Raw genomic sequence first — 12,320 nt, 5'->3', positions numbered from 1 at the left:
GTTTTTTTTTTTTAGCATGGACCCTGTGCTTGAGTGACAGGACTCTTTCACCTTATAGTCTTTCCCTTGCCATGCTTTTCAGGGGTAATCTGAATTTTTGAGATTAACAGCGCATGGCAAAGTCTGTTGTGCTGATCTTGTTTCTTTACTTTCTTGTTTCTCTCTTTTTCTTCCCCTCTCACCCCCCCCACTCCTCCACCTTTAAATAAGTTCCTGGAAAAAAAAAATCTGTAGTCCATTTCCTTTCTTTGCTTGCTGCTTATTGTAGAAGGATTTGCATAAGATTTTTTCTGAGTTTCTGGAAGTTGGATACTAAATGCTTACTATTGTGTGATTGCTGGCATAATGAATTAGAAAATTTTATTTTATGGGATACAGTGACTACCCCAGCATAAACTTTGCTTGAGTCCTTAAGCTCCTCATGATCACAGTGTTAACAGTATTCCTTTTCTTTGTCTCTACATTCAGCATTTCTTTTATTTCTTTTATTTAGAGCAAGCCTGTTAGAATCGCTTTAGATTATAATGATTTTAATAATAGGAGATTATTTTAAGTGTTTTAGCAGAGGTCTTGGTGTATATGTAATGTGAACAACCTAAAATGAGCTTGAATAATGCTATGATAATCTATTAAACATAATTGTAAAAGTGGATAATTGCTGGTCTAAACTTTGTTACAGGCATAACTAAATTCTTCAGTTAGATTGTATTCAAATTGATTATATATATATTTAATAAGTTCCATGTTTTCATTCTGGTATTTTAAATGCAGTGAGTCTCAAATGGATAATGAAAACTTGGTGGGTAATGTAGTGTGTTACAGAATATCCAGAGAGAGCCTCCCTTTCTTGGTTGTGGCACTGAAAGAAAGACAATGAACCTCATTTTTTTTTCCCTGGAACGCTGAAGATTTATATATTGGGTCTTGATGAATTCTAGAAACTGGGGACTGCAAGCAGATGCTCACTGAGGAGGAGAAAGTGCTTAATATTCTATCAAAGATGACTTTTCATAAAAGAACAAATGCTATCTGATGTTTTTCTTTATTCTCTCAGTAAAATGCAAGTTTGAGTACAAAGTGTTACAGATGAAAAATCCAAAAGTTAATATTGTTCACACATCTAATAATATGTAATGTCATTGTAAAAGGAATTACAGAAGATAAGTTACAGAGTCTCTCATGTGCGCAAACCCCAGATGTGGGGTTTGGGATTTCAACTGTGCGTATCAGAGACTGGAACATAGGTTTGCAAAAGAAGTATGTGCAATATTCATTATAGATTAATACTTTTTAAAAAGATACACGCATGGTCAGGATTCATTGGAACTATCTATTCTCATTTTCCCTGTTAGCAGGAAAGCCACTTTTTGGGATTGTGAACTCCCAGGAATGACAGTATGATTAGATCAAAAATTCAAGTTGCCCAGCAAAAGCCAGTTGAGAAATACTGTAGCTGAACAGACTTGACACTTCATTACCCTTCTCATAGTGCTACACAGTGACTGTTTTCCCTTTGGGAGCCACTGTTTCACAAAACATGTTTGTTATGGAATTTTCTGTGCCAATGTCGAGTCTTTCACTTCTAGTTGGAGTTAAGATCTAGATATTCTTCCTTTTCCATGTGCAGGGCAGAGTCGATCCAGTAAGGCTTCCCCCTTCCCCCTGCGCCAGAGCTGCTGCGAGAACTTGCTCCCGTTAAGGTTGACTGAGCAGACGCTTGTTTTGGGGGAAGGGTTGTGAGTTGCTGGGGTTTTTAGCTACTATGCTTTTCCATGATGTTAAACACGATCTGAAAGTTAAGTTTTCACTGGTGGGCATAAGTGGAATAGTGCCCGATTCATTTTGCTGGCAGCAGCAATGCTTTTTAGCAAATCACTGGTGCTGCTGGAAGTGGTCTCTAACCCTAAAAAGATCTGTGGTGTTTTGGTTTAATATACACTGCTGCTTAGCAGACAGAAATTGAGTCCCTAGGTATTCCTTGGTACGGCCTTGTGCCTTGGGGAGGAAGGAAGATCCAGTTTTGGGGAATTAAAGACATACTGTTCTTCCTTTTGATTTGTGATCCTTGTCAGACAAGCGTTGACTCTAGCGTTTTGCAAAATACCCGTAGCGGTGTGTTTTTGTTTGGTTGGTCTGGGTTTCTTTTGGATATTTAGTTTTGATGCATGTCTCACTGTATCCACTAATATTTTTATTCCTTTAGTTGGCGAGTTGACTGTGTTGTCATAGCACCTACTTTAGCACGGAGACCACGATGCAACACAGGCTTCTACAGTTCAAAATTTTAAATAGTAAACTTTTACCTTTTACTGAGATAAAGATGCTTAGCAAAACTTCAAAGAAGATCTCTCCTGCTACAAAGGCTTGAAATCATATTCGGTTGTCCTGAAGCTGTGGCGAACTATCCAAACAGCATATGCGTGGCTGCTCAGCATTGTTGCTTAGAAACACCATCCTGCTGCCGAGGCACTCAGCCCTCAGTCAAAATGGTTAGTGAGCGGGAAAGTTAGAAAGGGTGATTTGTATTGCTGCGTGGCAGCGTCTGTTCCCATTCGTGCATAGCACTTCTTTCCCCTTTCTTTGGGGAAAAACTGACAGGGTTGGGCGGAAGGGAAGAGGCACAGCTTAAGAGAAGGGAGGGTAAAGAAGAAAAATGGGTACCCAATGTGATCATTCAGTTAATAGTTTAAAAAAAAGAAATATTTAAAAATTATCTATCACTTTCTGCCGTGCTGAAGGCAAGTTGTTGCTGTGTGGTAGCGGTTGGTTTGGAGGAGTTTGTTTTTTGTTCTTTCTTCACTGACAGGTCCCTAGATCAGAAATGAAATGGGAATTATCTCCCTGAACTTGTCTGTCACTTTTAATCTGCTGGTTTTTCCGGGCTATCTTTGCCTCTTATCTGTTTGCTCCCAGTCACACTTCTCTTCTTCCACTAACAATTTGTTTTTGATAAAGTGTTTTAAGCAGGTGAATGTTTTTCAACAGGGATAGGACAGTAGCAGGAAAAAGGAAATGCTTGTGAAGAAACATACATTTAGGGTGTGGAGGGGCTTTCCCCTCCTCCACCCCCCCTGTTTCTCCTAGATTTGTAGGATTAAAATAACTGATACAGTAAAGTCACATTGCATGGCTAAAAAGTAAACATAGACAACTTAAGGAAAATATTCTAAACTTTATTTCTCTTTTAAATATACTTAGAAGTCTAATTCCAATATTTGGTTAAAAACTAGTTTAAATAGGATAAAAAATTATCCAGATACTTCTTATAAGATGTAGTAAGCTTTATCAAATGATTTTGGAAGTTTATTTTGGATGTGTTTATTACACTCAAAAAAATATAATCCTTTTTCCCCCCTCACCTTCCTTTCCTTTTTTTTTTTTTTTTATTATTCTCTCTGCGTTTCTTTAGTTTTAGCACTGATGTGAAAAGTGCCAACCCTAGGTCAGAGGCTGGTTTTGCAGTCTCCGTTAAGCAGCCAAAGCCAATCTGTTTTGAGGAGACTTTCCTAAGATACTTAATCTGGTTAATGGACAAATTATGTCTGGGAAATTCCACAGTGTGAGTCATACTGCTGAACGTGACAGTATCCTGACAGTGAAACTGCTAATAGGTTTGACAGTGCAATGTTTACCAGAAATACTCCAAGCCGTGCATCAGATTACGCTTTAAGTCTTTTAAGTAGAAAACATGAGGAAAAGCAGTGTAAGATATTTACAGGTGAGGCAGGTGGTTCTTCCAGTTCTGGGGGCTTGTATGTTGTAGCATGTATTTCTTTTGTGGTGATCTCCTGTAGTGTGGACGGGGGGTGTTGAAGTAGCACATCCATGTTTTTTCTGGATGTCCAGAGTTTGATGTAAATTGAAAGGCCTCAGGTGTAGTCAGTCAATTCAGTAATGGCATTATTTCCTTCTTTGTTTGTACAAATAGTCCCGAGGCACAGACGGAATACTGTAGTGAGGGTGGAAAAAGAGTATTGAGTTGAAAATTAGTTTAATTCTGAACTTCTGGTAGTTAATCTTTAATTTCAATACTTGAGGAAAGTAAATCTTCAGGCTCAAATTGATGTATTTTGTGTATGTGTGTGTAAAATATAAACAGGTGAGAAATGTATGTTTGTGAAAAATCTAAACCCAGTTAAAAGGAATTAGCTGCAGGCTGTGTTCTGGTTCTGGTGAATGCAGATCTTTGGTATGCTAGGAGCGCAAGCTGACACACCCAAGGTGTGCATTAGCTGGTACTGCCATATGGCCTGTCATGTCTTAATGGTTAATTTAACCATCTGTCATGTCTTAACAATTTGTATTTGCTTTCAGTACCTGAGTTAGATACATTTTCTTCTCTTCGGCGTTGTACTTTTCATCACATGCTGCCGGTACATGTCCATTATCTGAATTCTACTAGTTTTATTTATAACAACATTTATTGTAGATCATACAAGTCCTTTTCCAGTGTTGAAGATGCATGTATTCAGACAAGCATTTTGGAGATGCTTCTGCATAAATTTCTGGCAAAAAAAAGGTCAATATCCAGAGTCTAGTTATGAATGTTTGATTTCGTTGTTCTTCTCCCCTGTGTTCACTTCTAATTCTGCACTTGGGTGCACATCAACTTCTTTACCATGTAAACCAGGTTACTGTCTGTAAAATAGGTTTCATTACGTATGAGTTCACAGTAATAATCCAACTATTCGTATCCTGTCCCTCACATGTTGCTTTTTTTCAGAATTTCAGAATTTCAGAATCACAGAATTGCTGTGATCGAATCTACTGTATAATTATTATTTTTTTTCTTGTAAGGACAGTAGCATTTCAGGACAAGCATCTATAAGAAACTCATGTCCAAGAGGGTTTTCAGCCCTGATGTGCCATTTAAATCAGAAAGTTCTTCCAGTTCTCTGAAAAGCATGCAACGTACCAAAGCTATAAAATTGCTGTGATTCTCTTCTTAATGTCTGTGCCTGCAGTCTCTTTTCTGGCTGATGGGCTTATTTCAATGTTACGATCCTGTGGGGTTGAGGTTTTTGTTTTCTTTTGTTTTTTTTTTTTTAACTTGTCATCTAACAAAAACTCAATGCAAATTACATGAGCAATGTTGTCATTATATTTGAAATTAAAAATCTATACAGCCAGTTGTGGATGGTAAATCCCCTTTGTTAGAAAATCAAATCTTCTGAGTGCAGCATGTCGTACTGTGTTCAGAGTCTGAGTTTGATACATAGAGCCTCCAGTAGCCTGAGATATACTTGTTGTTGAAATGTGTGGGGTTATAACCAAGTTAAGTGTAAATGCATTGTTGGTAAGTGGTAATAGAACAGTCACTGGGCTTCATCCTTGGCCCCTATCTCATTAATGATGTTCCTGTATCATAGGCATAAGGAAAAAATGTTTAAGAGGACTCTTGAATATATTTTGTGGTGGAGGAGTTCTAAATGGAAGCTGAATAGTATATCTGGTCAAATCTTCTTATTGAGATGATCACTTACATATTTCATGTTTCCAGTGAACTCTTAAATCCTGGAAGGAGGCCAGTACCATATGATCTTGCTATTAGAGGTGTTTCGAGAGTATCATGAATTTGTAAGACTCTTTCTTAGGGCTGCAGCAAGGCAAGATGGCTGGTTGCAAAGGCTTTCACTAGGGGCACACATAAAAATTGTTCAGGCTTTATTAAAGCGTGTGCAAATGCCTGTGTATCCATTCATTTGAATAGTTTTCATGTCTTTAGTTTCTTGAAATGACAAATGCTGCCAATATAGTGGTTTACTTTATTGACCTAAACTGTCAGATTAGCAGTGTCATTCAAGTGTGTCTGTTGTATTTATTTCTATGACAGCCTGCACAAGCTCTGAAGAGCAATTAGGGAGTTTTTTTGTCTATTTCTCTCACATTACACTTGTCTGATTAAGTATTTTTCTTCCTGTAGAATGTGAGACTTTGTCAAAAAAGAACATTTTCCTAGGAAACAACCATTTCCCTATACTATTGAGAAACATATGTGAATATGTGAGGAACATATTTCATCTAGTAGGCTGGTGGGGTTTTAAGTGTAAAGGGTGGAGATTGTCTTTTTGATCCAATTAGGTAGGACTGCACTCTTCTTGGGTTCTTCCCTTTGCCCCTCTGGAATGTGGGAGGACAAAGATTGTAGGAATGTGGTATCTTCATCTGGTAAAACTTCTGGCTGGTTGTAGGTTATTGTTGTCTCCCTAATCTGATTCACCTGGCTGGGGGCTCACAAGATACCCTTGCGGAAGCCTGACTGTAATCTACTTGTACAAGCTCCACAGACATGCGGAAGAAGGGTCATTTTGCTTTCCATCAGGTTTCAGTCTCAAGGACTCCAGAAGACAGGAAAGACTCTCTTCTGTATGGTTTCTTCTTCCAGTTAATTAGTTTCTGGTTTGTTTGATTTAATTTTAAATTTTTTTTTAAGTACCCTATTTAGATTGGGGTTTGTTGTGGGGGTTTTTTTGGTTGTTTTTTAACTTGCTTGCTTCACTTTTGATGTCTCTCTCAGCTATTTTAAAGCCTTTCAGTCCTTAGCCTTTCAGTCCTTTCCATACTGTCTGATGTGATGCATCTCTGGCATTGCAATCAAATAGGTTCTCAGTCTTTTGCCAAACTGAAGATTGGACTGTTTGAGGAATTGATTATCAAGTGGTTTCTTCATCCCCTAAAATAACAGTTTAGCACTTCTCAATGTTTTGGGAGTTTGCTGTTTTGTTTTTTAATGTAGAAGGGAGAAAAAAAATCCACTCCTCACAACCATGGTCATTAGAGTTTTATGTCTACTCTAATGCTAAATACATCATCTGTAATTAACAGCTTACAGACCTGAAAATTTAATAATGCGTTTTCTTTGAACTTGTATGTAGGCCTGTCTTTGGGCTTATGCTTTATACTTCTGCAAGGAAAAAAATCACTGCTATTAGGGATGGGTTGGTCGGGGAGTGGGGATGAGTCCATCTTCAAAATATGTAGGAGAGTTGCATGTGGCCTTGATGCACACCACTGCTCTTGTTTCAGGCAACCCAGAGCATTGTAGTGTTGGTGGGGTGAAGGGGTGGCAGCTGGTTGAAAGCCGGGTTTAGACAAGCACAGTTTGGGGTGAGCGATGCATTCATGATGCCTCTGGGTTTAGGGAAACTGCTTCTGAGGGCACTGAGTCTCCTTGAATGTGAGAATGCTAATGGGCCTTGGCAGTCTGATGTTTTATTGCTTCCTGGTAGTATATTGATTGCTGCTTTTCCATTCTGACCTTATTGCTTTTCCGATCTCTGTGAGCTTTAGACTGCATTAATGCAAGGGTTTTTGAAGCAGATGATACGGAAGCAGCTTGCAGCTTCAGGTAGTAAAGGATGTAGTGGTTTGCTGCTAACCCAAGATGCAGGCAGGATATGTGTTGCACCTCTCTCAGTGGCATCAATTCTTTCCGTTCATGGTCTTTGCTTTGATTGATTATCTTAACTGTTTTTCAAGTGTCTTCAAAAGTAGCAGCACAATATGGTAGAGGGGCTGAGTGTGTAGATGAGGTAGGATGCAGTCGTCTGAAATCCATCACAACCCCTTTTTCTTTCTTTCTTTTTTCAATGATATAAAAATCTACAAGTCTTTTTTGTTTACTTCAGATCTAATTGTTTGTTAGTTTTTCTGGAAGTTGCCTGTGTGAGCTTTACTGGATATGATACAGCACTGGCAACAAAGGTAACTTGGTATAATAGCTATTGGTTAGTTGATATTAATATTTAGGAAAACATGCCATAAAAACCTGTTGCTCCTGGCTTGAGCCTTGAATAAATTAATACATGCAAGAATTTTAAGAGCAATGGAAAAGAGGTTTTAATAGAAAACAGAACTTCCTATTCCAGTTTTTTACGTATCCACTTAATAGAAACATTAAGAATTATGGTGGTATTCTATCTTCTTATAAATTTTCCGGATTGTTTTTTTGGGTTGGTTGGTTGGTTTGTTTTTTAACTAGATTTAAGAACTATAAAGGCTGCTAGTGTTTTGTGTTTAAATACTGATATCTGGTAATTTGGAAATAGTGTAGTAGAATTGCATATTGAGGCCTGTAGAAAAGTATCAGTTTTGCTTGAAACTAAAGGTGTTTGCGACATAAAATATATAAAGTATATAAAGCTTTATAAAGTATATTCATTTTCTGTTGTCCTTAATTTCTGAGATTTGAGTGTTCATGTTTTTAAAATGAAAATGTTTTAATTACCTGTTGAAATCTTTGTTTTCTTGAAATGTGAGAGGAATACTGGCAGTTACTCCCTGATAGAGTTTTAACTCTTTAGAGTTCTTAACACCTCTTTTTGGGGTGTTAACCCATAATCTTGATACTCAGGTGCTTCAAGTTATTTCTAGAGTGCCACTTAGCTGTTTTCAGACAAGTTACGTTGGTTTGCTTATGTTGTTTGTCACATCTTCCTTGTCTTGTTTAATTGAACTGTAATGTGTTTTGGTCAAGAAGTTTCTCTGGTTGTTTTTATGTTTCCTGTTTAGTACAGTAGTGTAACGTGCAGTATGCGAATAAACCTCTGTTTAATAGTGGTGTAATAAACTAATACTAACCTTCTGTTTAGTATTAGACTAGTATTAACACTTGCCAAGTCAGAACTACTGGTAGAGTATGGAGGAGGTTGAGTTAAGCCCACCTCACCAGAAGGCTAGCGTAACTGAGCACATGTTAATATTTGGGTTATACTGACGCTAAATTCAGTGGGAAAAGTCTTTCAGTTCACTGGAAGCAGGGTTAGGAATAAAATCTGTTGTTCCAAAGGCAATGTTAATTTGTAAATGGACAAAAAGAATTACAGTACTTGTAAAAGGGGTATAATTATTCTGTAGCAAGTCTAGTTTGTTGTCGTACTGTTGAACTTCTGAAATGTTGCTCTCCATTCCTTTATATTTTTTCTCTGAATACAGATTGAACCAAGTACACAATGAAATTTGTACATAATCGTAACAGTCTGTATTTTAGGCCAGTCTGGAGGATGCTAGACTTGGTTGGAGCCATTCAGTTGCTTTGAGAATCAGTCTCAAAGATGCAGGGTTAAGGAGCATTTTGAAAATGTGGACTATGAAGAACTTAATTCTGTAATAGAAATATCAACTTCCTGAATAATTGCAGTAGTTAGAGGTAAAATATATCCTTGGGATTCTTGTCAGACTTTCTAGTAGGGGAAACAACAGAATTACTTTCAGTGTTGTGCTAATGGCAAGTCAGTGTGAAAAATGTTTGAAGGGAAAAATATGCAAACAGGGTGTTCTACTGAAAGCATGTATGTGTGCTGAAAAATTCAGAAGAAAACACGTATATGACACAAGCTGATTAGAAAGAAGGAAATGGAATAAATTATTTTTTCCTCCAGACAATTTGTATTAAAGTTCAGTAACATTGTGCCTGTGTATCTATCTCATTTCTCTCTTATGTTGCCATCACACATTACTTTATATGTTTGGTTTGCATTTTAAAAATATCTAGTGTTTGTTTTGTGCAACAAAGCACACTCCTGACACAATGAACGTGGTAGGGATTTTTAGCAGGAATGGCTGCACCGATGGTCTGAGCAGTACAAGTGAAGTTAGTGGAACACTGCCCACATCCAGGATTTTAACCTCACAGAAGTATTAGCAGTTCTGTCTTTGATTGATTGCTTTTCTAAACAGATAAGTAGCATGTGATCACTTTGTTGTATAGACCTAACCTTTGCCAAGTGTTGCTTGTGTACTGGCTTGATTCCTGCCCTCAAAATGTGTGATGTTTGTGTGACTTCCCTGTGATTCTCTTTGGGAATCTTGCTGATGGACCACAAATCTGAAGTATCTAAGTGACAAAGGGATTGAAGTGGCAGAAGTAAACCCAGCTGGAAATATACAAGTCTCTTTTTTTAAATGACATGATAGAAAATAGTATTTTTATTAGTAGAATAAGAGTTTTCAATACAATCCCAGTTGATCCTCTTATTTATTTATATATATATACAAAAAAAAAAAGCCGTATCCGTAAAATAGATTTTCATTCTCGGAAGATACTTAAGTTGTAGAAAGTCTTAGCAATATGATTTTGTTTGTTGCTTTTTTTTGACTGTTGAGGGCAAAATGTTGATAAGGCACATCCGTTTTGTTGTGCTTTAGTGAGACAGCAAAAAGATGGGCCTTCTTAAAACTACATCTATTCATTGGCTTTAACTTACTTCATTTATAGATCTTAAGATATGGTGTAACGTGAAACTGGTTCTGACTGCTGCTCCTTACTTGTCTCCCATTCCTGGTTCTTCTGCAGACCCCTTTGGTCTAGGGCATTCGTGCACTACACAGCTTTTGAGAAGGTTGGCAGATTTTGTTCTGTGATTAAGAAGAGATGATATAATGATCTCTATCTCACCAAAATATGTAGTTTCCTTGGAAGAAACAAAGTTTTGGAGTAAATGCAGGCAACTGGATGATGCGACTAAAGCAATTAACTGGAGCCGTTGCTGCCCTTGCACACTGTTTCTATTCTTATGTTGAAAACGTTTATTTCTGTGTTCGGGTTTTTTTGTTTTTATGTACTACTTTCAAGTAAACTTTTAGTAAAGTCAGATCCTGTATTTGTCACTTTATTTTTCTCTCTCTTAATTGTCTCTTATAAATTTATTTGCAGCTGGGTCTCGGGCATCTTACAGCAGCCAGCACAGCCACCTTGGCTCCGAGTTAAGGGCACTGCAGTCTCCAGAACACCATATAGATCCTATTTACGAAGACAGAGTTTATCAGAAGCCCCCTATGAGGAGTCTCAGCCAGAGTCAGGGGGACCCTCTGCAACCAGCACACACAGGCACATATCGCACTAGTACAGGTAGGTGGATGTAACTTGCATGATTGTCTTTTTATGAGATGTACCTTATTCTTCAGTACTAACTCTTCTTTTCTTTCTGATGTGCTAAACAGAATGTGTTTTGTGCATGCCAGCCAAACAAAATACCTTGTGCAGATGTCAGCTCTCAATAGAACCCCAAAGGCATGTGCAAAATGGAGAAATACTTAATGTTGTTCTATACGTACAGAAAGTTAAGCTAATTTGGGGAGGGGGCTTACTTATAAGGAGAGAGAATATTTTTACTAATTTTTGTATTGTCTTTTAGAAAAGTGTGTTGTCTCTGAAGAAATGGCTAAGTTTTTTTGCCTGCAAAGGTATTTTGTGTGTTGCAAAGGGAGTGCAAAATTCCTTCCACATGAATCTAAAGGATTGTTCACTTGTTTTCAAAGTGAATCATACAGAAATGTTCTTCCTCTCTCCTGCAGAGGTAGGCTTAAGTATAGGTACACAGACGTAAAATTGAACTATGGCATAGAGAAAAGCTGTTAGCATCACTGGGTTATCCATAAATAATAACGATTGCCCATGAAACATATTGGTGTACAAGTCCTACTTGCAGAATGTCCTCTCAACCGAGTGAAATACAGCTGTATGTTGGAACCCACAAATAGATCACAAATCAACAGGGATATTTATGGTATTTAATGCACAAAATAAGTAGAGTACATAAATGCTACAGCCAAAATAGCCTAAAGCAGATGTAGAAAGAACTTGCCTTAGGAATTGTAAGTATTTCTGGTGTTTTATTTTGCTGTGTTGATCAAAGAGGGAAGATTATATCCATTCTGAGATGACTCCCATTTTCATCAAGAAAAAGTTAAGTGTACTTCTTGGAGTGAGATACTTTGCTTTCTTCTAAAACTTTATATTTTTTGTATTTTTTTAATTAGATCTTAAGCCCGTTTCTCCAAGAGTAAAGCTGTCAGATTTTGCATGCCCAAAATTTTCTGTTGCTTTATGCAAGTTTTGGATGTTCAGAGTACAAAAGAAAATCCTTAAAAAGAACTTTTCCCACAGAATTCTCTAGTTAAATACCTGTAACAGCTTTATACACCATTATGCCATTTCCTTCCTGTTAAAGAAACTACCATAGTGTATGTTTTGTGTAGAGTCATACATGTGTATGAGAAAAGATTGCTATTCTTTGCACGAAGAGGACAAGACTTCTGCGTAAATCACTGAGCAGCAGAGGCAGTGATAGTAATTGAAGCAACTTTAAGCCTCCTATTCCATGAGGCCACCTCGTATTTCCTATACAATGCTCTCTTTCCCGGTTTTGCCCTGAAGAGGTTTTCTTGTTTTGCTTACAAAATATCCCTTGGTTCTCTGTGCTGAAGTAGCAGGCTGTCTTGTGACTGTAATCTTCACACCACCTCTGTAAGGAAAGAAACCCTGTCAATATAGATCACAATTATAGTGAATGAAACTGGGATGCACAGTGGTTGTGGGT

General features: G+C 37.6%; 1 protein-coding gene across 7 annotated transcripts in view; it reads left to right on the top strand.

Moving 5' to 3' along the window:
• CTNND2 (catenin delta 2) overlaps positions 1-12,320 on the top strand; it is a 530,492-nt gene that overhangs the window by 261,601 nt on the left and 256,571 nt on the right. For all 7 annotated transcript variants that reach the window (XM_030485322.1, XM_030485314.1, XM_030485286.1 and 4 more), the window contains exon 7: positions 10,655-10,849. In XM_030485322.1, coding sequence (XP_030341182.1) covers positions 10,655-10,849 — 195 coding nt within the window. The remainder of the gene's footprint in view (positions 1-10,654; positions 10,850-12,320) is intronic.

The sequence above is a fragment of the Strigops habroptila genome, chromosome 1 (assembly GCF_004027225.2).
Source record: "Strigops habroptila isolate Jane chromosome 1, bStrHab1.2.pri, whole genome shotgun sequence".
NCBI lineage: Eukaryota > Metazoa > Chordata > Aves > Psittaciformes > Psittacidae > Strigops > Strigops habroptila.
The sequence above is the reverse complement of the archived record's forward strand: the minus strand, read 5'-3'. Positions and strand labels throughout refer to the sequence as shown.